The sequence below is a fragment of the Pelobates fuscus genome, chromosome 4 (assembly GCF_036172605.1).
Source record: "Pelobates fuscus isolate aPelFus1 chromosome 4, aPelFus1.pri, whole genome shotgun sequence".
NCBI lineage: Eukaryota > Metazoa > Chordata > Amphibia > Anura > Pelobatidae > Pelobates > Pelobates fuscus.
In genome coordinates, this window is record NC_086320.1 from 93,049,616 (window position 1) to 93,076,293 (window position 26,678).

The 26,678-nt window shown below is 41.5% G+C and overlaps 1 protein-coding gene across 1 annotated transcript; it reads left to right on the plus strand.

The window, feature by feature from the left end:
* Nucleotides 1-6,505: 6,505 nt before the first annotated feature.
* LOC134609346 (transcription factor Sox-17-alpha-like) lies at nt 6,506-8,338 on the plus strand. Its single transcript, XM_063453026.1, has 2 exons — nt 6,506-6,668; nt 7,125-8,338. Exons 1-2 carry the CDS (start codon nt 6,506-6,508, stop codon nt 8,336-8,338), a joined length of 1,377 nt encoding a protein of 458 aa, XP_063309096.1.
* The last annotated feature ends 18,340 nt before the right edge of the window (nt 8,339-26,678 follow it).

A 26,678-nucleotide genomic window follows, 5' to 3' on the forward strand; every position in this document is an offset into this window, starting at 1 on the left:
GCCTTTGTCCTGACCAGGACTCTCCCTCTGCTATGATCAGGAGCAAGAACTAGCCAAGTACATTTATGGGGTCTTAAATATTAAAAATAATATTTTCATAAAAATTATCAAAAAGGAATTACATTTTTATTATATCAAAATTAATATCTTGGCACTGTTTTCCCGATTATATTAATATATTAATTTAAAGCTGAGAACCACCCACTATTTTTAATTCTCATAGATTCTGGAATTCGTTTCATTAGAGGATTTTTTTTTCACCAATTAATCACAAATTGATTATAAAAATATAATTTATTGTGACAATAATTAATAATAAAATGTAACATGCATGACAACAATCAGTGAATATTTAGGTATCACATAAGTATACAATATGGCAGTGATTTAACACAAATTAAAGACAGCTAAATAGCAAGTTATATTCTTTATTGAGTTCACCCTACTGTCAATCTTTATGCTTAACGTTGATATGTCAAAACAAGATATAAATAATGAATTTTTAAAATAATTATATATATATATATATATATATATATACCGTATATACTCGAGTATAAGCCGACCCGAATATAAGCCGAGGCCCCTAATTTTACCCAAAAAAACTGGGAAAACTTATTGACTCGAGTATAAGACTAGGGTGGGAAATGCAGCAGCTACTGGTATATTTCTAAATAAAATTAGATCCTATAAATATTATATTAATTGAATATTTATTTACAGTGTGAGTATGAATGCTGTGTGTGTGTATGAATGCAGTGTGTGTGTATGAATGCAGTGTGTGTGTATGAGTGCAGTGTGTATGAGTGCAGCGTGTGTATGAGTGCAGCGTGTGTGTATGAGTGCAGTGTGTGTGTATGAATGCAGTGTGTGTATGAGTGCAGTGTGTGTATGAATGCAGTGTGTGTGTGTATGAGTGCAGTGTGTGTGTATGAGTGCAGTGTGTGTGTATGAATGCAGTGTGTGTATGTATGAATGCAGTGTGTGTGTATGAGTGCAGCGTGTGTATGAGTGCAGCATGTGTATGAGTGCAGTGTGTGTGTATATGAGTGCAGTGTGTGTGTATATGAGTGCAGTGTGTGTATGAATGCAGTGTGTGTGTATGAATGCAGTGTGTGTATGAGTGCAGTGTGTGTGTGTATGAGTGCAGTGCATGTGTATGAATGCAGTGTGTGTATGAGTGCAGTGTGTGTGTGTATGAATGCAGTGTGTGTGTATGAGTGCAGTGTGTGTGTGTATGAATGCAGTGTGTGTGTATGAATGCAGTGTGTGTGTGTATGAGTGCAGTGTGTGTGTATGAGTGCAGTGTGTGTGTGTATGAGTGCAGTGTGTGTGTGTATTGATGCAGTGTGTGTGTGTATTAATGCAGTGTGTGTGTGTATGAGTGCAGTGTGTGTGTATGAGTGCAGTGTGTGTGTGTATGAGTGCAGTGTGTGTGTGTATGAGTGCAGTGTGTGTGTATTGATGCAGTGTGTGTGTGTGTGTGTGTATGAGTGCAGTGTGTGTGTATGGATGCAGTGTGTATGGATGCAGTGTGTGTGTGTATGAGTGCAGTGTGTGTGTATGGATGCAGTGTGTATGAATGAAGTGTGTATGTGTATGAGTGCAGTGTGTGTGTGTGTGTTGCAGAGCCTTGGTGGGGGGTGGGCAATTTCATTATTCTTATTTTTTAATTATTTTAATAATTTTTTATTATTATTTCTTCATATATTTAATTTTTTTTATTTTATTATTTTTTATTATATTTTTTTTATTTTATTATTAATTTTTTTTCTGTCGTCCCCCCCTGCTTGATACATGGCAGGGAGGGGGCTCTCACTCCCTGGTGGTCCAGTGGATGGACACTGTGTAGGATGGGGGCTGGGAGAGAGTTTACTTACCTCTCCTGCAGCTCCTGTCAGCTCCCTCTTCCTCCGCGGCGGTCCGGTCAGCTCCCTCTGCCAGCTCACTATGACCCCGCGGCTCTCGCAAGACTTAATCTAGGAGCTGACAGAGGTGCTGAACGGACCGCCGCGGAGGAGGAGGGAGCTGACAGGAGCTGCAGGAGAGGTAAGTAAACGCTCTGCAGCCCCCACAGCCCAATATAAATTGCCATAATACAGACAATTGACTCGAGTATAAGCCGAGTTGGGGGTTTTCAGCACAGAAAATGTGCTGAAAAACTCGGCTTATACTCGACTATATACGGTATATATATATATATATATATATATATTTCTTTGTGGTCAGTTAATTAGTGACTGTGAAATACCATATGATAGGCTAAAGTCGGTGAGGTGTGCCGGAACCGACGTAGGGGGTAGGCCTGTAAAAAGGAGGGCCCCCCAAAGTTATTGTGTGAATATGAGAGGGTGCGGTGAACATCGTACGTCACTGCAGAGGTAAGGAGGGGGTGAGTAGCGTTTTAAAGGAACGCTAACTCCTGTCACAAATACAGGCCTATGGCCTTACACATATCAGAACATTTTTAGCAGACAGTTCATCAGGACATAAAAATTGCCGGCACACCAAAATAGGGAATCAAAGCTAAAAAGTGCAGGACTTTACAGGACCTACACAACTGTTCTCCATAAGATATTTTACAAGATTTAAGGCAAAATAATTGCCTATTTTTGCAGTTTTCCAGGATTTGAAATGTACTGACCATGGTGGCTTATAATTCCACTGTATTGTTTGGGAGCACTTTTCACTCCCTGAGCAACTGTTTGCTAAAAGATTTTCTATTTGGATAAAAAAAAAACAATGCATTTTTATCTAGTTGTGCTGCACATTAAAAGGGCTTTCTATGGTGAAATTGCAAACCACTGTATTTGTGAAGCAGCACTTTTCACTTCCTGAGCAACTGTTTTCTAAAATATTTATCTTATTGTCTTTTTTTAACCAGAAAAACTTTTTTATACAATTGTAGCAAAGTGTTGTGCAGGAGACAAAGTGTTGTCTTTGGAGACTTTGCAAACCCCTGCATTGGTGTGGCATCACTTTTCATGACTTGTATAAGTGTCATGATTTTATTTTTGTTATTTGAAAAGGAATGCTTTTTTCAAGTCATGTAGGACGTGACAAGTGCTGCCCTTGTTGATGGTGTAAGCTTCTGTATTGGTAAGCACTTTTCACATTTAGCACAATTGCATAAAAATGCATTAAAAATAACTATAGGAAAATATTTTAGCAGACAGTTGTGCAGGACGTGAAAGATGTTGTCACATCAATACAGTGGCATTCTAAGCTAACAAGGGCAGCACTTTTCATGTCATACACAACTGTTATATAAAAGATTTTCTAAGCTTTGATGGCTAACTCCCCTGTATTGCTGTGGAAGCATTTTACACATCCTGCACAACTGTTTGCTACAAGATTTTCTCTTAGTTTTTTGTTTTTTTTATGCATTTGTGCAGGTCGTGAAAAATGCTGCACTTGGTGACTTTGGAAACCTCTGTATTGGTATAGCGACACTTTTCATGTCCTGTACAACTGTTTGCTGAAGGATTTTCTTATTTATCTATTTTTGGAAAAGAATACTCAATTTTGGAGTTGTGTAGGATGCGGAAAAAGCTACCCTTGGTGGCTTGAAAAAACAGTGAATTGGTTTATGAATTCTATATATTTTACCTATTACACTAGAGAGTATTCTGTTGGCTGCTATGTTGTGAATATTTATTCTAGTGAACAAATATTCTCTATACATCTTATATCCAACTCCCGGCAGGATCCAAGACGCTCTGTTTAAATGGTAACAAACAAATACAAGAATGCTAAAATAGATCAATTTGGTTTAATATTTTTCATCCTTTGCTGTTAATATATCTGTCTACACAGATGTTAGTGCAGTCAGACAGTGTCTGAGCAATGAATAGCTTTCAGATCTCATTTTACATATGTAAATTATGTAAATGTCCTGAGAGCTGTTGGGAGCGTTTACAATCCTAAGAAAAATGTGTATTGGCCCAAATTACAATTAAAAAACCAAAACTTATTGTATCATTTGTAGAGTTTGTACAATATGAGGGAGGGGCACTGGTAGGTTTTACCCCCAGGATACATAGCTTGCTGACAGTGGATTGTAGTGCAGCAGTAGCCAGTAATAGCGGTCACTGTCAGTAATATAACCTGCTTATTGTATCTATTATTATGCATGCAGGTGTTAAATATACATGAGGATGAATTACTGATCTGTGTGATGTTAATTCTGAAGAAATGTTTGCAATTTCGGTTTAAACAAATTATGGCCACATTACGGGTGTGACTGTATCCAACTATATTTACTAAGATAGGTGTATAAAGTAGCCTTGCAACATTCATTCTTAATTCATTGTGAATTTCCCCTAATGTGCACTTCGTCTTCATGAAACATTTATATTACCACTACTGAGAAATGCATTTTCTAGATGTGCCTCCAAATTCCTAATATTTTTATTTATTTATTGAGAATGTAGCTTCAGATTCCACCAGCAAACCTAATATCCTGTTATAACATGAAATTCCCTTCCCACAATGTTTCCCCCCCTGTGGTAACAGTGACTGCAATCACATGGTACTGGCCCAGCAGCCTCATACTATATCTGGTCTGATAGCGGGTTCTGAAACCCTATACGTGGGTAATTGGTGTAAGATTGCCCCTCTGTAACTTTACATCCAGTCTGTCCCTTTACAGGGTGCATTTCATTCCCTGAGCTCACATAAGGTTATAAACCCATTAATGCTCATCTTCTTACTGGTGATTATGGCAACATAACTGATGGGAACTACAATAAATCTAACAGGCTAAAAGCAATCAGTACAGGGCTCGGATTCTTGTTAAATATATTATTACATATTAGGGAAAATTCTAGATCTGTGCTGAGATGGGGCTGACCCCCCACATGATGTGTGTTTGCACGGTGCCTCTCACAGGGTCTATGTGAATGCCAAGCAGTATCTGAGTGGATGGTCAATCTATGAGAATTTCTGGGTATTTGTGAGTCTGTGTGTTGGGGGTCAATGTCTATTCACATTATTCTTTTCTCTCTCAGTCAGGCTCTGGTTTTTCATTATTCTGTTTATTTGTTACGTGTCTCCTCTTGTCTCCTTTCTCTCTCCTTCTCCCTCTTTATTAAAGTTCTATTCTTTCTCTTATTGTAAACATTTCATTCTCCTGTATCCATCTCTCTGTTTCTTTTTATTCTAGTTTTACTTCTCCTTTTTTATTCCAAATCCATTCCCTCTATTTCTGTTTCTCTATTCCCTCTTTATCCAGGTTTCACATCTGATCTTTCACTTCCAGATCTCCCTTTTCCTTATCTTTAGCTGTCTCACCATTTTCTCCAAGAATCCATGTCTCTCTCTTTATTCCTGCTTTCCTTGTATCCTCGAATCTTTCTTATTTTATTCTTCCTTTATTTCTACCACCATCTTCCCTTCATTCCAACTCTCCCCTCTTCTCACCCTTTTATTCCAGATAAGTTATCACATGCCCAGGGTAACATTTTATTGCCCCTTTCTAGGTGTTACCATTGTTTAGTTGCCCCAGCTGGACCCCCGTGGGCTGGTCCTGATTACTACACTTCCACAAGATGGAATTATTATTTACTGTGAGAAACGATATGAAGGTTATTCAGTGAAATATGAATTGTTAGATATTTAAAATCTATTTCACATTATAGACCAAAATACACAAACTATAAAAATTCTCCAAGTTAGATAGGTTTGTACTTTGGTTATTGTAACATAAAATATGAAATTCACTTTCCATCCCACAGTTCGCAGTTTAGTGAATAACCCAGAATGTGTCACAGTGCTCTGTCTGCAATAAGTCTGTGTGTCTGGAACTGGTTTCAATCAACACAACTCACACATCTTCATGAATTGTACAGGTAATGATGCAATGCTCCTTTTATTGATGGGATGTTTGTTACTTTATGACGTTAATCAATACAGGTCACTTGTAATGCTCATTGATTAGATTGATAATTCTAGAATTGGAAATCTGATCAGTGAGTTGGATGTGTGACAGCACCGAGACTAACCCAGACTTCTCCCCCCCCCCCCCCTTATTTCCCCTAGGCCAACACCTTAATGTTTAATATTACTCAGTAGAATACATTGCTCTATTGGCAGACAGGATACATGTAATGCTTTCTATTGAACTTCCCAGGACTTTTCCCACCATTGATGTTTAATTGATAATAAATTATAAATGTGGGATCATGGTAACTCCCAATACTGTTCTCTGAGTTTATTAGTCTGACCTGAATGTGATAGAGGAAATCCCCCCCTTACATTGTACAAACCCTGAAACTAACACTATGGGGCTGGGCTGCCTGCCTACCTCTGCCACCAGCCCCCAATGTGCTGATACCTGCCTGTGGGAGGGGAGAAGGAGAACAAAGACAACCAATCACAGCGTTGCCTGTTGCACAGTTCAGGTGAAGCTCCGCCCCTTAGCTCGCTGATTGGCTTGTACTCTGGTATTAGAACTTTGAGCAGGCTGATGGAGCGATTCACTAGTGATCACCTCTCAGTCTAAGCCATGAGCAGCGAATTGAGAGCAGAATCTGCCAACATGAGGAGCCAAGTGGAGACTCGGGTCCGCCGACCCAAGAATGCATTTGTGGTCTGGGCCATGGACGAGAGAAAGCGGCTGGCACAGCAGAACCCAGGCCTTCCGAAAGGAGAGCTGAGCAAAATACTAGGTAAGAAAAGGCAACTTTACTCTTTCTGTTTGAACATTTTATTAAATGACAAACTCTTATATTTTAGAATTACTGACACATTTATTTTTATTTTATCTGGAAAATATTTTTTGTAAGTTTGATTTTTATCATTTAAAAAAAATGTTTTTCATGTTTTATCTTTATTAAACTGGATTCTTAACTATTAGTAAATATGGTAACTTTAATAATGCATGAAATGTATAGTACATTGTTTCCCGGGATGACATTTAATTCTCCTGCTATTCTTAATAATTTGAACTTTATCAGCGTTCTTACTGAGAATGTTCAGTGTAACAATGTACCTAATAGGGACACCGGCATGCATTGCATCCACCAGACTGGGTTATGGATTTTAAACATTTGTTACAAACAGTTTTACACAATCTCCTATGGCTGAAATCCTAATTGTTTATGTTTTTCTTGTTTCCTCTGCAGGGAAAGCATGGAGGGCTTTAACAAGAACTGAAAAACGGCCTTTTTTTGTGGAAGCGGAGAGACTGAAAGAGCAGCACACCCAGGACCACACAAAAAAGCCTAAAAAACGTAAACTGGATCAAAAGAAGAAGAAGAGATCGGGAAATGGATTTATTGGCATAAAGGAACAGCCAGCCCAGACCAGTACTGATGGGAGGATGTGTTTGGACAGTTTCAGTATGGGCTATAACCAAGACCAGTCCTATTGCCACTCTCAGCTTCCACAGAGCACCAGTCACTATAGAGACCACAACTACGACTGCAGCTTGCCCACACCGGAAGCTTCACCTGTGAATTTGGTTGAAGCTGACTCTTTGTATTTTACATCTTCTGCCCAAGAAGTGGTGCCCTATTCATACAATACCACCAATTCCCACCAGCAGAGTCCTTGCATCTCATTAACTGTCAACCAATTGTCTCGGGCTGAAGAGATGGGCCTAGGTAGCCCAAATAACAATATGATTGGGTCCCAACAGCCTCCACAACTGTATTATGAACAATCATTTGTATCCTGCAGGCATGAGATGGTACTGCCAGGCTATCTCTCCCCACCTCCTGAATCCATACCCAGAGTGGCACCTTCCATGCAGCATGTTGATACATTGGGTCGTGTTTACAAAGCAGAGTTCAGTCAGTATCTGGGCTATGCAACCACAGCAGAAGGAGGGATGTATCATAATAACCAATATCAGACTCTTTCCCAGACAGAGAATGGATTAATGAGTTCAGTTCTGCCTGATGCTAGCACTGCAACTTTCTGTGCCACCTATTCCAACGAGCAGAGTTCTTGCTCCTTCAACCAATTGTCCCAGGCTGTACAGGTGGGCCAAGGTAGCGCAATGAACAATATGATTGGGTGCCAACAGCCTCCACCAATGTATTATGAACAATCGTTTGTATCCGGCAGGCATGAGATGGTACTACCAGGGTATCTCTCCCCACCCCCTGAGACCATACCCAGAGTGGAACCTTCCATGCAGCATGTTAATACATTGGGTCGTGTTTACAAAGCAGAGTTCAATCAGTACCTGGGCTGTGTAACCATGGCAGAAGGAGGGATGTATCATCAAGGCCAAGACCAGACTGTGTCCCATACAGAGAATGCATTAATGAGTTCAGTACTGTCTGATGCTAGCACTGCAATGTATTATTGTAATAACTATTCCAATGCATGACACATCAGCTCCCTTCATCCTACTGCCTGTATTGCTATGCACTAATATTATGCATGCCCTGATTTGTCAGTTTCAATTATTATTTTTACATTTGCACTTAAAATAAATGAGCTCTTATCTTGATGATATTTTGTTATAAGACTGTTTTGTGTGTAGGGGAAATGTGCACATACATTTCATTGGTACATGTAACATTACAATATGAAAGTGTTAAATCTAATAGTTTATCAGTTTACAACATGGATTACATCAATAACAAATCTTAAATCAATCAGGTGAATAAAACATATCATAATTGATGTTTTGAGAAGCACAGCATAGGAGTGGTATGTTTTTGGTTTTAATATTCTTAAACATTAGAAGAACTGTCTATAGCTCCACGTGGATCTCCTTGTTAAAGCAATAAGTCTGATACAGCAGTATGTTTACAGAATGATAGATCTCTGGTGTCCAGGAAGATTATGTAGCCGAGCCTTTGTCCTGACCAGGACTCTCCCTGTGCTATGATCAGGAGCAAGAACTAGCCAAGTAAATTGGGAGGATATTTATGGGGTCTTAAATATTAGAAATAAAATTTTCATAAAAATTATCAAAAAGTAATTCCATTTTTATTATATCAAAATTAATATCTTGGCACTGTTTTCCCGATTATATTAATTTAAAGCTTAGAACCACCCACTATTTTAATTCTCATAGATCCTGGAATTCGTTTCATTAGAGGATTTTTATTTCACCAATTAATCACAAATTGATTATAAAAATATAATTTATTGTGACAATAATTAATAATAAAATGTAACATGCATGACAACAATCAGTGAATATTTAGGTATCACATAAGTATACAATATGGCAGTGATTTAACACAAATTAAAGACAGCTAAATAGCAAGTTATATTCTTTATTGAGTTCACCCTACTGTCAATCTTTATGCTTAACGTTGATATGTCAAAACAAGATATAAATAATGAATGTTAAAAAAATTATTTGTGGTCAGTTAATTAGTGACTTTGAAATACCATATGATAGGTTAAAGTCGGTGAGGTGTGCCGGAACCGATGTAGGGGGTAGGCCTGTAAAAAGGAGGGCCCGCCGAAGGTATTGTGTGAATATGAGAGGGTGCGGTGAACATTGTACGTCACTGCAGAGGTAAGAAGGGGGGAATAGCGTTTTAAAGGAACGCTAACTCCTGCCACAAATACAGGCCTATGGCCTTACACATATCAGAACATTTTTAGCAGACAGTTCATCAGGACATAAAAATTGCTGCCACACCAAAATAGGGAATCAAAGCTAAAAAGTGCAGGACTTTACAGGACCTACACAATTGTTCTCCATAAGATATTTTAAAAGATTTAAGGCAAAATCATTGCTTATTTTTGCAGTTTTCCAGGATTTGAAATGTACTGACCATGGTGGCTTAGAATTCCACTGTATTGTTTGGGAGCACTTTTCACTCCCTGAGCAACTGTTTGCTAAAAGATTTTCTATTTGGATAAAAAAAAATGCATTTTTATCTAGTGCTGCACATTAAAAGGGCTTTCTATGGTGACATTGCAAACCACTGTATTTGTGAAGCAGCACTTTTCACTTCCTGAGCAACTGTTTTCTAAAATATTTATCTTATTGTATTTTTTTAACCAGAAAAACTTTTTTATACAATTGTAGCAAAGTGTTGTGCAGGAGACAAAGTGTTGTCTTTTGAGACTTTGCAAACCCCTGTATTGGTGTGGCATCACTTTTCATGACTTGTATAAGTGTCATGATTTTATTTTTGTTATTTGAAAAGGAATGCTTTTTTCAAGTCATGTAGGACGTGACAAGTGCTGCCCTTGTTGATGGTGTAAGCTACTGTATTGGTAAGCACTTTTCACATTTAGCACAATTGCATAAAAATGCATTAAAAAAAACTATAGGAAAATATTTTAGCAGACAGTTGTGCAGGACGTGAAAGATGTTGTCACGTCAATACAGTGGCATGCTAAGCTAACAAGGGCAGCACTTTTCATGTCATACACAACTGTTATATAAAAGATTTTCTAAAAGATTTTTGAAAAAAAAATTCTATGATTAAAGTTGTGCAGGACTTATAAAGCTTTGATGGCCAACTCCCCTGTATTGCTGTGGAATCATTTTACACATCCTGCACAACTGTTTGCTACAAGATTTTCTCTTTTTTTTATGCATTTGTTCAGGTTGTGAAAACTGCTGCACTTGGTGACTTTGGAAACCTCTGTATTGGTATAGCGACACTTTTCATGTCCTGTACAACTGTTTGCTGAAGGATTTTCTTATTTATCTATTTTTTGGCAAAGAATACTCAATTTTGGAGTTGTGTAGGATGCGGAAAGCGCTACCCTTGGTGGCTTGAAAAAACAGTGAATTGGTTTATGAATTCTATATATTTTACCTATTACACTAGAGAGTATTCTGTTGGCTGCTATGTTGTGAATATTTATTCTAGTGAACAAATATTCTCTATACATCTTATATCCAACTCCCGGCAGGATCCAAGACGCTCTGTTTAAATGGTAACAAACAAATACAAGAATGCTAAAATAGATCAATTTGGTTTAATATTTTTCATCCTTTGCTGTTAATATATCTGTCTACACAGATGTTAGTGCAGTCAGACAGTGTCTGAGCAATGAATAGCTTTCAGATCTCATTTTACATATGTAAATTATGTAAATGTCCTGAGAGCTGCTGGGGGCGTTTACAATCCTGAGAAAAATGTGTATTGGCCCAAATTACAATTAAAAAACCAAAACTTATGGTATCATTTGTATACTTTGTACAATATGAGGCAGGGGCACTGGTAGGTTTTACCCCCAGGATACATAGCTTGCTGACAGTGGATTGTAGTGCAGCAGTAACCAGTAATAGCTGCCACTGTCAGTAATATAACCTGCTTATTGTATCTATTATTATGCATGCAGGTGTTAAATATACATGAGGATGAATTACTGATCTGTGTGATGTTAATTCTGAAGACATTTTTTTATATTTTTTTTATTTATACATTTTTCTTTTCGTTTTAGTATATATATATATCAAATTCACATTGATTATATCATATTTCCATAATACAACATTGTTTTACAATTTCGGTTTAAACAAATTATGGCCACATTATGGGTGTGACTGTATCCAACTATATTTACTAAGATAGGTGTATAAAGTAGCCTTGCATCATTCATTCTTAATTCATTGTGAATTTCCCCTAATGTGCACTTCGTCTACATGAAACATTTATGTTACCACAACTGAGAAATGCATTTTCTAGATGTGCCTCCAAATTCCTAATATTTTTATTTATTTATTGAGAATGTAGCCTCAGGTTCCACCAGCAAACCTAATATCCTGTTATAACATGAAATTCCCTTTCCACAATGTTTCCCCCCTGTGGTAACAGTGACTGCAATCACATGGTACTGACCAGTGGCGTACATACACTCCATGGGGCCCCGGTGCGAAACTGATCCTTTGCCCCCCCTACTGTGAACCTCTCCCCCCTGACTGTGGGCCCCTCCCCCCCGACACATACATACAGACACAAACACATACACACACCCCCGACAGACACATACATACACACATGCAGACACATACATACAGAGACACACACAGACACATACAGAGACACATACATACACACATACAGAGACACAGACACACATACATACACACACAGAGACACAGACACACAATCATACACACATACAGAGACACAGACACAAACATACATACACAGACATACATACAGATACACACAGACATACATACACACACAGAGACACAGACATACATATGGATACACACACACACAGACACAGACATACATACAGATACACACATACAGAGACACAGACATACATATGGATACACACACACAGAGACACAGACATACATACAGATACACACACACATACACACAGATACAGACACAGACATACACACATACAGAGACACAGACATACATACACACATACAGAAACACAGACACAGACATACATACACACACACACGGACACAGACATACATACACACAAACACATACACACACCCCCGACAGACACATACATACACACATGCAGACACATACATACAGAGACACACACAGACACATACAGAGACACATACATACACACATACAGAGACACAGACACACATACATACACACACAGAGACACAGACACACAATCATACACACATACAGAGACACAGACACAAACATACATACACAGACATACATACAGATACACACAGACATACATACACACACAGAGACACAGACATACATATGGATACACACACACAGAGACACAGACATACATACAGATACACACACACAGAGACACAGACATACATATGGATACACACACACAGAGACACAGACATACATACAGATACACACACACATACACACAGATACAGACACAGACATACACACATACAGAGACACAGACATACATACACACATACAGAAACACAGACACAGACATACATACACACATACACGGACACAGACATACATACACACAGACACAGACATACATACATACACACACACAGAGACACAGACATACATACAGATACACACACATACACACAGATACATACAGAGACATACACACATACAGAGACACATACATACACACATACAGAGACACAGACACACATACATACACACACAGAGACACAGACACACAATCATACACACATACAGAGACACAGACACAAACATACATACACAGACATACATACAGATACACACAGACATACATACACACACAGAGACACAGACATACATATGGATACACACACACAGAGACACAGACATACATACAGATACACACACACAGAGACACAGACATACATATGGATACACACACACAGAGACACAGACATACATACAGATACACACACACATACACACAGATACAGACACAGACATACACACATACAGAGACACAGACATACATACACACATACAGAAACACAGACACAGACATACATACACACATACACGGACACAGACATACATACACACAGACACAGACATACATACATACACACACACAGAGACACAGACATACATACAGAGTCACACACATACACACAGATACAGACACAGACATACACACATACAGAGACACATACATACACACATACAGAAACACAGACACAGACATACATACACACATACACACATACAGAGACACAGACACAGACATACATACACACTGAGATACATACACACATACAGAGACACAGACATACATACACACATACATACAGAGACACAAATACACAAAATGTTTCCTACCATGTGTGGGTCCAGTGGTGGCTCAGCCTGATGGGAGTTAGAGTTCCCACTCTGACTCCCTCCTCCTTTCTGTTTCCTCCCGCGCGGGCTCTCAGTATGCTGGGAGGAGTGACATGTGGTCACCCTTGAGCGGCAAGTGGGGGCTCTAAAAAATGTCCCCTCCCCCCGTGACTAGGGGTCCCCAAACCCCTAGTCACCCCCTCCCCCCAATAAAAATTATACCCCTACCTACCCCCCTCACCCTAAAAATAATGAGGGGGGGGACCTTTAACTAAGAACCTGTAAAAAAAAAAAACTTACCATTCGATGTTTTCTTTCTTCTAAAATCTTCTTTTTTCAGCTCCAAAAAAGGCCAAATAAAAATCCATAATAACCGACGCAATTATAAAAAGAAAAAAAAAAACGAGCGCCCAAAAAAAATTCCATCTTCACCCATGGAGGGCTCCGCGCAGACTGAGCTCTGCAGGGCAGGGGAAGGCTTATAAAGCATTGCCCCGCGCTGCAATTAGGCTCAGAGCACTCTGATTGGTGGGTTTAAGCCATCCAATCAGAGTGCTCTGACAGGTAAATAAAGAGACTGACACGTAAGTCTCTACATTTACCTGTCACAGCACTCTGATTGGTTGGTTTGAAATCAACCAATCAGAGTGCTCTGTGTCATTTTACACAACGTGGGAAAGTTCTTTGGAATTTTCCCACGCTGTGTAATTTGACTCATAACTCTCTGATTGGTGGATTAAGTAACCAATCAGAGAGTTATGAGTGGGAAAATTCTTTTTTTTTATTTTTTTTTAAATAGATTTTTATTGAAACATTTTTTTTTCCAATATAGGACAAATATACTGGGCCTAAGAGATTAAATTCATGTATAGTAAAACAAACAGATACATGATTACATGAATTATTGCACATTGTTTTGCATTATACAGCATCATAAATATTGGGACAATGATCGCTTAGAGACAAACATAAAATATCACATAAAACAAAAAGAGAAACAAGAACCATCACCAAATTTAGAGCACAAGATCAATTATTTCCTTTATCATTAGTCTATATGTCTTCACGTCTATTTTTTCTTTTGTTTTAATTCTTCACTTTTTAAATGCCAACATATATATCCAAATACGGTTCAGATAGGAAAAACTATCTAAGAAGAAGATTGTCCAAATAAACCCTTATATTTTTTTAACCAATCCCGATACCATTGTTTCCTCTTCGACATAAGAATCGAATTGTTGATCAGCTCATATTCCATTGATAATTGAAACATGACCTGATCAACCAATAGCCGTTTATCAAACGGCTTTGATGATTTCCAATGTCTCGCAATAATAATTTTAACAGCGACTAAACAATGAGTGGCAAAACAAAATGGGGTTTAAATATCAAATTAAGATGCAAGAGAGCAGAGGCAGCATTCTCCAAAATTCTGTTTGAGGTCATAGCTGTAAAAATATTAAAAGCCCATAACCATAGATATTTAACAGCAGGGCAAGTCCACCAAATATGTATATAAGTACCTGGATGACTACCACATCTCCAACACGTTGCATCAGCAGAATCATACATTCTAGCAAGTCTAGCTGGAGTAGAGTACCATCTATGAAGAACTTTAAAGTGGCACTCGGACAAGTTCAGGCAATGAATATGTTTGTTTACCAGACTTAAAGAGGAGTTCCAGTCATCTACAGAGATCTGCTGTCCAAGTTCTTGCTCCCACGTCTTAATTAGTTTGTAAGGAGACTCCTTAAGAGCCTCCAACATAGAGGCTACAACAGACGTGATCTTTTTAATAGATTGATTACCAAATATAAATTCCAATTTCTTTGCAAATATAGAAGATGATTTAATAAAGTTTTTATGGATGAAATTTTTTACGCGAAGATAAGTAAAAATTTCTCCTCGTGGAATATGGAGAGTATCAGTGATGCTCTGGAAAGACAAAGTTTTGTCTCCCTGCATAATATCTGCAATCTTGAGTTTATCAGCATTGATCCAGTACTTTAGCGAGAAATCTTTTATCAATATTTCCAATATATCCAGTGTGCATGACTTAGGTATAAAATTATTTAAGCCTCATTTTTTCCTAATATCAAGCAATTCTTCCAGAGTTTGAGATAATATCAACGAACTGGATAAGGATGAATTCATAAGAGTGTTCCTTGTGACTGTCCACATAGAATGTTGTATTTTGTCTATATGAGCCACTTTGGACTCGATGATATACCAAGGTTCGCAGACCTGTTTGGGATCCTGGAGAAGATAAATATGCCTAATAGTGTTGTCGCGAACCCGAAATTTTCGGTTCGCGAACGGCGAACGCGAACTTCCGCAAATGTTCGCGAACCGGCGAACCGCGCGAACCGCCATTGACTTCAATGGGCAGGTGAATTTTAAAACCAACAGGGACTCTTTCTGGCCACAAAAGTGATGGAAAAGTTGTTTCAAGGGGACTAACACCTGGACTGTGGCATGCCGGAGGGGGATCCATGGCAAAACTCCCATGGAAAATTACACAGTTGATGCAGAGTCTGCTTTTAATCCATAAAGGGCAGAAATCACCTAACATTGACACCTGTCCTCAAAGCCCCTGATACACACTGACACAGAGCAGAATAGAGACTGTTCCCCCTACATAGGGTCACTTGGCAGGTATGGATTGACTTCTGTCCTCAAAACCCCTGATACACACTGACACAGAGCAGAATAGAGACCGGGGGTCTAGTAGCGTGGACACCCAGCACAGGTCGTTCTCCTTCAGCCTTTTTATACGAGGGTCCCTCAACAGGCACGACAGCATGAAAGACCCCATTTGCACAAGGTTGGATGCCGAGCTACTCATTTCCCGTTCCTCCTCCTCACACAGAGCAGAATAGGGACTGTTCCCCCTACATAGGGTCACTTAGCAGATATGGATTGACACCTGTCCACAGGGACCCTGATACACACTGACACAGAGCAGAATAGAGACTGTTCCCCCTACATAGGGTCACTTGGCAGATATGGATTGACACCTGTCCTCAGAGACCATGATACACACTGACACAGAGAAGAATAGGGACTGTTCCCCCTAAATAGGGTCACTTGGCAGATATGGATTGACACCTGTCCTCAAAACCCCTGATACACACTCACATAGAGCAGAATAGAGACTGTTCCCTGTCCACAGAGACCATGATACACACTGACACAGAGCAGAATAGAGACTGTTCCCCCTACATAGGGTCACTTGGCAGATATGGATTGACACCTGTCCTCAAAACCCCTGATACACACTCACACAGAGCAGAATAGAGACTGTTCCCTGTCCACAGAGACCATGATACACACTGACACAGAGCAGAATAGAGACTGTTCCCCGTCCACAGAGACCATGATACACACTGACACAGAGCAGAATAGGGACTGTTCCCCCTACATAGGGTCACTTGGCAGATATGGATTGACACCTGTCCTCAAAACCCCTGATACACACTGACACAGAGCAGCATAGGGACTGTTCCTCCTACATAGGGTCACTTGGCAGATATGGATTGACACCTGTCCTCAAAACCCCTGATACACACTGACACAGAGCAGAATAGAGACTGTTCCCTGTCCACAGAGACCATGATACACACTGACACAGAGCAGAATAGAGACTGTTCCCCGTCCTCAGAGACCATGATACACACTGACACAGAGCAGAATAGAGACTGTTACCCCTACATAGGGTCACTTGGCAGATATGGCGGGGTCGTGGGAGGGGGAGGATGACTTTCACCTCTTCCCCTGTTAGATTCCCGTTGTGCTGTGACATCACCCTTATACGCTGTGTAAAGCATACTTTTTAATTTGATCAGCATGGCCACTTGAGTTTTTATAGTTTTCACGCTGCTTGTAGTTTATATATGGTTCACAAAAATCAAACAAACGATAAAGTAAACATGTAAGGATTCAGAATATTCTTTCAAACCCTTACACATTGTGTGTACGTATTTTTTGTCTTAAGTTTGTGGCTTTAAAGAGGTTCACGTTGTTTCTATGATGTGCATAACATGTTCTTGTAAATGTTTGTTAAATTTTTCCTGGAATTGTAATTTTTGAATCTGAATAAAGATAGTCAAATCCCTGATACACACTGACACAGAGCAGAATAGGGACTGTTCCCCCTACATAGGGTCACTTGGCAGATATGGATTGACACCTATCCTAATGATCCCTGATACACATTGACACAGAGCAGAATAGAGACTGTTCCCCCTACATAGGGTCACTTGGCAGATATGGATTGACACCTGTCCTCAAAACCCCTGATACACACTCACACAGAGCAGAATAGAGACTGTTCCCTGTCCACAGAGACCATGATACACACTGACACAGAGCAGAATAGAGACTGTTCCCCCTACATAGGGTCACTTGGCAGGTATGGATTGACACCTGTCCTCAAAGCCCCTGATACACACTGACACAGAGCAGAATAGAGACTGTTCCCTGTCCACAGAGACCATGATACACACTGACACAGAGCAGAATAGAGACTGTTCCCCGTCCACAGAGACCATGATACACACTGACACAGAGCAGAATAGAGACTGTTCCCCCTACATAGGGTCACTTGGCAAATATGGATTGACACCTGTCCTCAAAACCCCTGATACACACTGACACAGAGCAGAATAGAGACTGTTCCCCCTACATAGGGTCACTTGGCAGGTATGGATTGACACCTGTCCTCAAAGCCCATGATACACACTGGGGGGAGCTACTGTCCTCCCCAACCCCTGTGCGGTGGATGGGGGCCATAAATCACAATGGCGGAACCTACTGTCCTCCCCCCCTCGGCCCCCACCCCTGCGCGGTGGGTGGGGGCCATAAATCACAATGGGGGGGGCCTACTTTCCTCCCCCCCGGCCCCCATCCCTGCGCGCTGGGTGGGGGGCATAAATCACAATGGGACGGACCTACTGATAGGAGTGGAGTATTGTTCATATCAGTTTAATACCTTCCGTGTCTCCTATCAGTGGACGTGTATATGGCAACCATTTTAGGAACCGCACACCTGGGACCCGAGCAAGGTCACCTCGTTCAAGCTGCTCTGGTTCCTTGATGAGCCAGCTGCCCGTGAGTTAACATGTCCCGTGGAGAAGCACTCTGTCCTGTAAGGCCTCACCACAAAAAAATTAAATAAATAACAGCACTCGGAGTGGTGAGTTTAGTAAATGTTCATATCAGTTTAATACCTTCCGCGTCTCCTATCAGTGGACATGTATATGGCAGCCATTTTAGGAACCGCACACCTGGGACCCGAGCAAGGTCACCTCTTTCAACAGGCGACATGATTTGGCCCTGTAAAACTATCCTGGATATTCTCTACAATTTCTATGGATATGGCATTGATTTATGTAACAGGGAGATGGAAGAAGATGCTTGGTCGGTCCTCTTACTTTAAATTTGGGGCAGTGCGCGGGCAAGCTAATGTGCCACCAGATAGGAGTGGTGAGTTTAGTATTGTTCATATCAGTTTAATACCTTCCCTGTCTCCTATCAGTGGACGTGTATATGGCAACCATTTTAGGAACCGCACACCTGGGACCCGAGCAAGGTCACCTCGTTCAAGCTGCTCTGGTTCCTTGATGAGCCAGCTGCCCGTGAGTTAACATGTCCCGTGGAGAAGCACTCTGTCCTGTAAAGCCTCACCACAAAAAAATTAAATAAATAACAGCACTCGGAGTGGTGAGTTTAGTAAATGTTCATATCAGTTTAATACCTTCCGCGTCTCCTATCAGTGGACATGTATATGGCAGCCATTTTAGGAACCGCACACCTGGGACCCGAGCAAGGTCACCTCTTTCAACAGGCGACATGATTTGGCCCTGTAAAACTATCCTGGATATTCTCTACAATTTCTATGGATATGGCATTGATTTATGTAACAGGGAGATGGAAGAAGATGCTTGGTCGGTCCTCTTACTTTAAATTTGGGGCAGTGCGCGGGCAAGCTAATGTGCCACCAGATAGGAGTGGTGAGTTTAGTATTGTTCATATCAGTTTAATACCTTCTGCGTCTCCTATCAGTGGACGTGTATATGGCAGCGATTTTTAATTGTGGAATCACCTCCCCTTTTTAGGCCAAGGTGGGAAGATGCTTAGACCATTGGTATATTGGTGCCATCTTGGAGGATTTCAGTCAATTGGTTGGAGCCGGGGGTGGGCTGAACTTCACTGGTGGTAAAGTGACCCATAGTAATTTTTCCCCTTTTAGAAAATGAGGGTGGTGAATTGTATGACCTTATTTACTTTAAAATATAGAGACAGCTACAGTTCTGCGTCTGTTTATTCAGTGTTTTTTGAGTGGTGGTGCTAATGTAACTTGTGAGTTTGCATGTTTCCTCCATCTACAGTTTTGCCTTATTGACTTGGGTCAGATTACCATACACACCAGGTTTCTAGAATCGAACAAGGGTTTTTTTTTTTTTGGTGGTATCTCCTTCTCTAAAACATGGTTAATCCTGAAATCCTTAGCTTTAATTAGCCATTTGTACCCTGCTTGTGATTTATTTTTTCACTAATTTGTACTAAAGGTATTACAACATTTTGTCAAATACATCTCTTCTGGAAGGATATCCTGCTGCAAAGCAATCTGATGTTATTATAACATTTAACAGGTTTTTAAATGCAAGCTATTGGGACACCGTTCAAGCTGCTCGTTAAAGCTGCTCTGGTTCCTTGATGAGCCAGCTGCCCGCGAGTTAACATGTCCCGTGGAGAAGCACTCTGTCCTGTAAAGCCTCACCACAAAAAAATTAAATAAATAACAGCACTCGGAGTGGTGAGTTTAGTAAATGTTCATATCAGTTTAATACCTTCCGCGTCTCCTATCAGTGGACGTGTATATGGCAGCCATTTTAGGAACCGCACACCTGGGACCCGAGCAAGGTCACCTCTTTCAACAGGCGACAAGATTTGGCCCTGTAAAACTCTCCTGGATATTATGTACAATTTCTATGGATATGGCATTGATTTATGTAACAGGGAGATGGAAGAAGATGCTTGGTCGGTCCTCTTACTTGAAATTTGGGGCACTGCGCGGGCAAGCTAATGTGCCACCAGATAGGAGTGGTGAGTTTAGTATTGTTCATATCAGTTTAATACCTTCCGCGTCTCCTATCAGTGGACGTGTAAATGGCAGCGATTTTTAATTGTGGAATCACCTCCCCTTTTTAGGCCAAGGTGGGAAGATGCTTAGACCACTGGTATATTGGTGCCATCTTGGAGGATTTTTTTTTGTTTGGTTTTTGAAGCCACAGTGCTGAACCAGTGGGCCTAAAAATTAGGCATGTACACATGCCTGAAAAATTTGGTATTGTTGCAGCCGCTGCTGTAGCAGCGGCCAGAAAAATTGATGTTTGTTTCACAGGCAGAAAGTGCCCTAAAACATGGTGGCTTGAACCCTAGTTGGTGGCGGATAAGTCACGCAAGTCAAACGTCATTCAGAGCTATATTAGGAAAAGGAAGATGGCTATAGAGCTAGAAAGGTCCAGCTCTGGAGCCAAGGCAAGGACTAAATGGGCAACAACTAAAGGGCTTACCCCAACGCAATAAGTATTAGAAAATAGAATAAATCCCAAGAATTGAGGTGTTGGGAGAGGAAAGCAAAATCCATCTACCAGAACACACTCGACTGAGGGTGTGCCCACAATAGGGTATTCACTCCCTTGGTGTGCAGAGTAATAGATGTACAGAGTAAGGAAAATAATAAATCTTTAATAGAAAAACGTACAGAGACTAAAAAAAAAATCATGGGGTATAGGAGTGGGGGTTGGTCCATATGGCTGTACTGACGATGGGGGGGTACTGGACAGATCACTGTAGAGAGTACTGTACCACAACCCCTAGAGGCTATTTGCTCATACTAGCATATGGTAAAAGAGTATCTACCTAAATGTATAAAGCACCAGAACACAGATCAACCCTATAGTGTCAGAGTGTCTGCATAAAATGTAGCCCAACTGTATATTCTGGGGGGGATACCCCAGACCCCAGGGTGTCCTTCCCTGGAGTATATGGTAAACCGTGGGGATGCTGACTGCACTGGTGAGATAAATCGGGATCAAAGGCATACAGTGTGGGGGAAAAACAATGAAGTCATAATAGAATTGGAAAACTTCCCCCTGTATGTAAAGATACCCAAGTAGGTCGATTTAACTGAGTAGTAGTCAGCCCCAAATTACAAAGGTAGTGGATTGCTTATACAAAAATAATGTAGACAAAGTAGCTGGGACGATCTGTTAGTGCTTATTGATAGAACGCTAAGTTCCCAGAGTAGTGCTATTAGGGAAAGATACAAAGTTACAATAGTATGAAGTTGCTAGTTTGTGAGCTTTCCCCAGAGACACAGGAGCTGCCCCTGTCTCTCAGATGCAGGGAATGTCTCCCATCCAGCCAGGACTCAGATGCCCACGTATTCCCAACCCCTTGTATTGTAAAAACAAAACAAAATACGAGCTCAGCCTAAGTCTAGGTATTGGTAGAAAAGTGGATGCCTAACTAGGCTGGAAAACTTCGCGAAATAAAAGTGGAAATCAAAAGTTCTATCCCAGCCTAAGTCTAGCTTCTAAGTAACAAAGTAGCAACCTGACTAAGCTAAGCGTCTTCTCATTCAGAGCTAAAATACAGCAGCGTGTGGACCATTTTTAGCCCAAGGCAGCTCATCTCATCAGGCCTTTTTTAATCGAATGTATCGCCCAGTGTCAGTCCCTTCGGGATCCATCCCTCATTCATCTTAATAAAGGTGAGGTAATCTAGACTTTTTTGACCTAGGCGACTTCTCTTCTCAGTGACAATACCTCCTGCTGCACTGAAGGTCCTTTCTGACAGGACACTTGAAGCGGGGCAGGCCAGAAGTTCTATCGCAAATTGGGATAGCTCAGGCCACAGGTCAATCCTGCACACCCAGTAGTCAAGGGGTTCATCGCTCCTCAGAGTGTCGATATCTGCAGTTAAGGCGAGGTAGTCTGCTACCTGTCGGTCGAGTCGCTCTCTGAGGGTGGATCCCGAAGGGCTGTGGCGATGCGTAGGACTTAAAAAGGTCTGCATGTCCTCCATCAACAACACGTCTTTAAAGCGTCCTGTCCTTGCCGGCGTGGTCGTGGGAGGAGGAGGATGACTTCCACCTCTCCCCCTGTTAGATTCCCGTTGTGCTGTGACATCACCCTTATACGCCATGTAAAGCATACTTTTTAATTTGTTTTGCAAATGCTGCATCCTTTCCGACTTGTTGTAATTCGGTAACTTTTCCGCCACTTTCTGCTTATACCGGGGGTCTAGTAGCGTGGACACCCAGTACAGGTTGTTCTCCTTCAGCCTTTTTATACGAGGGTCCCTCAACAGGCAGGACAGCATGAAAGACCCCATTTGCACAAGGTTGGATGCCGAGCTACTCATTTCCCGTTCCTCCTCCTCACTGATGTCATTGAAGGTATGTTCTTCCCCCCAGCCACGTACAACACCACGGGTATCAGATAGGTGACAACGAGCACCCTGGGATGCCTGTTGTGTTTGGTCTTGCTCCTCCTCCTCCTCCTCAAAGCTACAATCCTCCTCACCTGGGGGGATATTTTTTTAGGGCCCCCACACGCCGCTCAGGGGTGTTGGCCAGGGGGAGGACACTAGGTCCCCCCCCTTATTACAATTTAGGGCCCCCACCCGCTGCTCAGGGGTGGGGGCCAGGGGGGAGGACATTAGGTCCCCCCCTTATTAGTATTTAGGGCCCCCATCCACCACTGAGGGGTGGGGGCCAGGGGGGAGGACACTAGGTCCCCCCTTATTACAATTTAGGGCCCCCACCCGCCGCTCAGGGGTGGGGGCCAAGGGGGAGGACATTAGGTCCCCCCTTATTAGTATTTAGGGCCCCCACCCGCTGCTGAGGGGTGGGGGCCAGGGAGGAGGACAATAGGTCCCCCCTTATTCTTGTTTAGGGTCCCCACCCACCGCTCAGGGGTGGGGGCCAGGGGGGAGGACACTAGGTCCCGCCCTTATTCTAGTTTAGGGCCCCCACCTGCCGCTCAGGGGTGGGGGCCAGGGGGAAGGACAATAGGTCCCCCCCTTATTAGTATTTAGGGCCCCCACCCACCGCTCAGGGGTGGAGGCCCGGGGGGGCACTATTTTTTTTTAAAACAGTGAGCAGTCTATCTTCTATATATAGAAGAGGGATATAAAGGGAGGAATGGGAATAAAAAATTGATACGTTGCATTCGAACGGGTTAAATATGGATTTTGATCTCTTCAATTTTTTATAAGATTGGCTTATGTTTGCTCTATGGATCTTTCTATTTTTAATATTAGTTGTTGCCTCTTTTTTATGTTATTTTCTATTTTATTTTTACTTTAAAAATGTAAATTTTTTATTCCCATTCCTCCCTTTATATCCCTCTTCTATATATATTTTTATATATATTGTATATATATGTATATATGCATAAAGTCTGTATATACTTCGTATTTTAGATTATGACTACCCATCTATACTAATAATCTTCTTCTTTCATCTTTGATGTATTTTTTTACATTATTATTCTATCCATTTTTATTTTTTATACTAATCCTATCCCTCTTTATTTATTATAGCCACTTATCTTTTATGTGGCCCATATATTAAATATATTTTTTTCCAAAATAGACACTTATGTTTATGTATACATATATATACTCTAACTGTGGAGTGGAGTCACTTATTGTGATTTTACTCACACTTTATGTGCAATTTATGTGCCCTTTATATGTATATATCCAGGGACGGACTGACAGTGGCCTGGGCCCCCGGGCAAAATTAGGACCTGGGCCCCCGGCAGACCAATATATATGCGCTACGGAATCTGTTGCCGCTATAAAAAGGCAATAATAATAATATTCTGGTATATAAGATGGTGTATGTACGGTGTATTTGGTTATATATGTACATGTAAAGTGAATGTATGTTTTGTGTGTATATTCACTGTGAGCCTTGGTTTAAGTGAATATATGTATGTTTGTGTCTAGTGCCACGATGTGTGGATTCAGAGTAATATAACAATTTTTTTTTTTTTAAATAGGGTAGTATTTATAGGACCACTAGAGTGCCAGGAAAACAAACTCATTTTCCTGGCACTATAGGGTCTTTGTGTGCCCCGCACCTCTGGGTCGCACTCTCACTGGGCTGAAGGGTGAGGAAGGGGTTAAACTCTCCTCTTCTGACGTCAGCGCTGAATGCGCATGCGCAGCAAGAGCCGCACGCATTCAGTCTATAGGAAAGCATTTCTCAATGCTTTCCTATGGACGGCAGCGTCTTCTCACTGTGATTTTCACAGTGAGAAGGGTGGAATCGCCTCTAGCGGCTGTCAATGAGACAGCCACTAGAGGCTGTAGGGATAACCCTAGATGGACCTGGCACCCAGACCACTTCATTGAGCTGAAGTGGTCTGGGTGCCTATAGTGGTCCTTTAAGTGTGTATGTGAATCATGGCAATGTGTTTATATGAGCAATGCAGGCATCCAAAGTACTAACCATGTGCTAAACGTTACGAGCCACCTTAAAGGGACACTAGAGTCACCAGAAAAACTTCAGATTCATGGAGTTGTTCTGGTATGTATAGTCAGTCCTTACAGGCATTTTAATGTAAACCCTGCCTTTTCAGAAAAGGGCAGTGTTTACATTGCTGCATAGGGACACCTCTCGTGGCAGTCACTCAGATGGCCACTAGAGGTGCTTCTTGGGTCAGTGATAGACAATGTGCAGCACTGATGTTCAGTGTCTCATAATTCTGGCGGACCCGTGTGGCCCTGAAATAAAGGTAAGTTTATTACCTTTTTAGGAGGGGCAAGGGTTGATAGGGGTTGTAGGATGTGATAGGGTTTGTAGGATGTGTTTGGGGTGATAGGGGTTGTAGTGGGTAATAGGGGTTGTAGGATGTGTATGGGGGTGATAGGGGTTGTAGTGTGTGTAGGGAGTGATAGGGGTTGTGGTGTGTGTAGGGAGTGAAAGGGGTTGTAGGATGTGTATGGGGGTGATAGGGGTTGTAGTGTGTGTAAGGAGTGATAGGGGTTGTGGTGTGTGTAGGGAGTGATGGGGGTTGTAGGATGTGTATGGGGGTTATAGGGGTTGTAGTGTGTGTAGGGAGTGTGTGTAGGGAGTGATAGGGGTTGTGGTGTGTGTAGGGAGTGATCGGGGTTGTGGTGTGTGTTGGGGCTTGGTGAATAAAGGGGAATGGATGGATAGGTTAAAAAAAGTTAAATAATGTATCCCCTCTCCCTAAACCTTACCTTTGTCCGTGAAGGGGGTAATCCTTACCCACGGTGGTGCAGAGAGTCCAACCTCCATCTTGCCATGTGAATCTCTAGAAGAGCTCCCTCCCTGGCCGGACATGGAACTGCGGGCAGGCTGCCAGAAACACTGATAAAGCAGCTCCGCACAGGGCTGCTCTGATCAGGTACAGGCAGCCTGCATGGAGAGCTCACAACTCAGGGCAGAGGCTCTACTCCTTTTTTCTTCCAGCCTAGACAGGCACAGTGAGAGGCAGCCTGGAGGGTCTTTGATAAGGCCCCTGGGCTGTCTCTCAGTGTGCTACAAACTGTGAGTATGGCCGACCATGGGGGGAAGCTTCTCTAACAGAAGGGGCCCGCAGAAGTTCATGCGGGCCCCTTACGGAGTGCAGGCTGGCTGGGGAGCCTGCCGAACTCCCCAGCTGCTATTACATTCTGCACCACAGGCAGGCCCCCCAGTGCATCGGGCCCTCGGTCCATGACCGATATGCCCGAGTGCTCAGTCCGCCCCTGTATATATCATTGCAGATGTGAATACATATATTTTTTATCGATAATGATGTTTATAACAATGTTCTTGTCTTATGCATATTTTATGTTGTGCCAGTGAATTGGTATACTGTTCGTTCTGCCAGATATGGACACTTGTATTTGGTCTGCTTGCGGACATCACTCTCATCCGATATACGGAGGTCTGCTATGGCCCCTGATTGGTCCGTTTTCGGC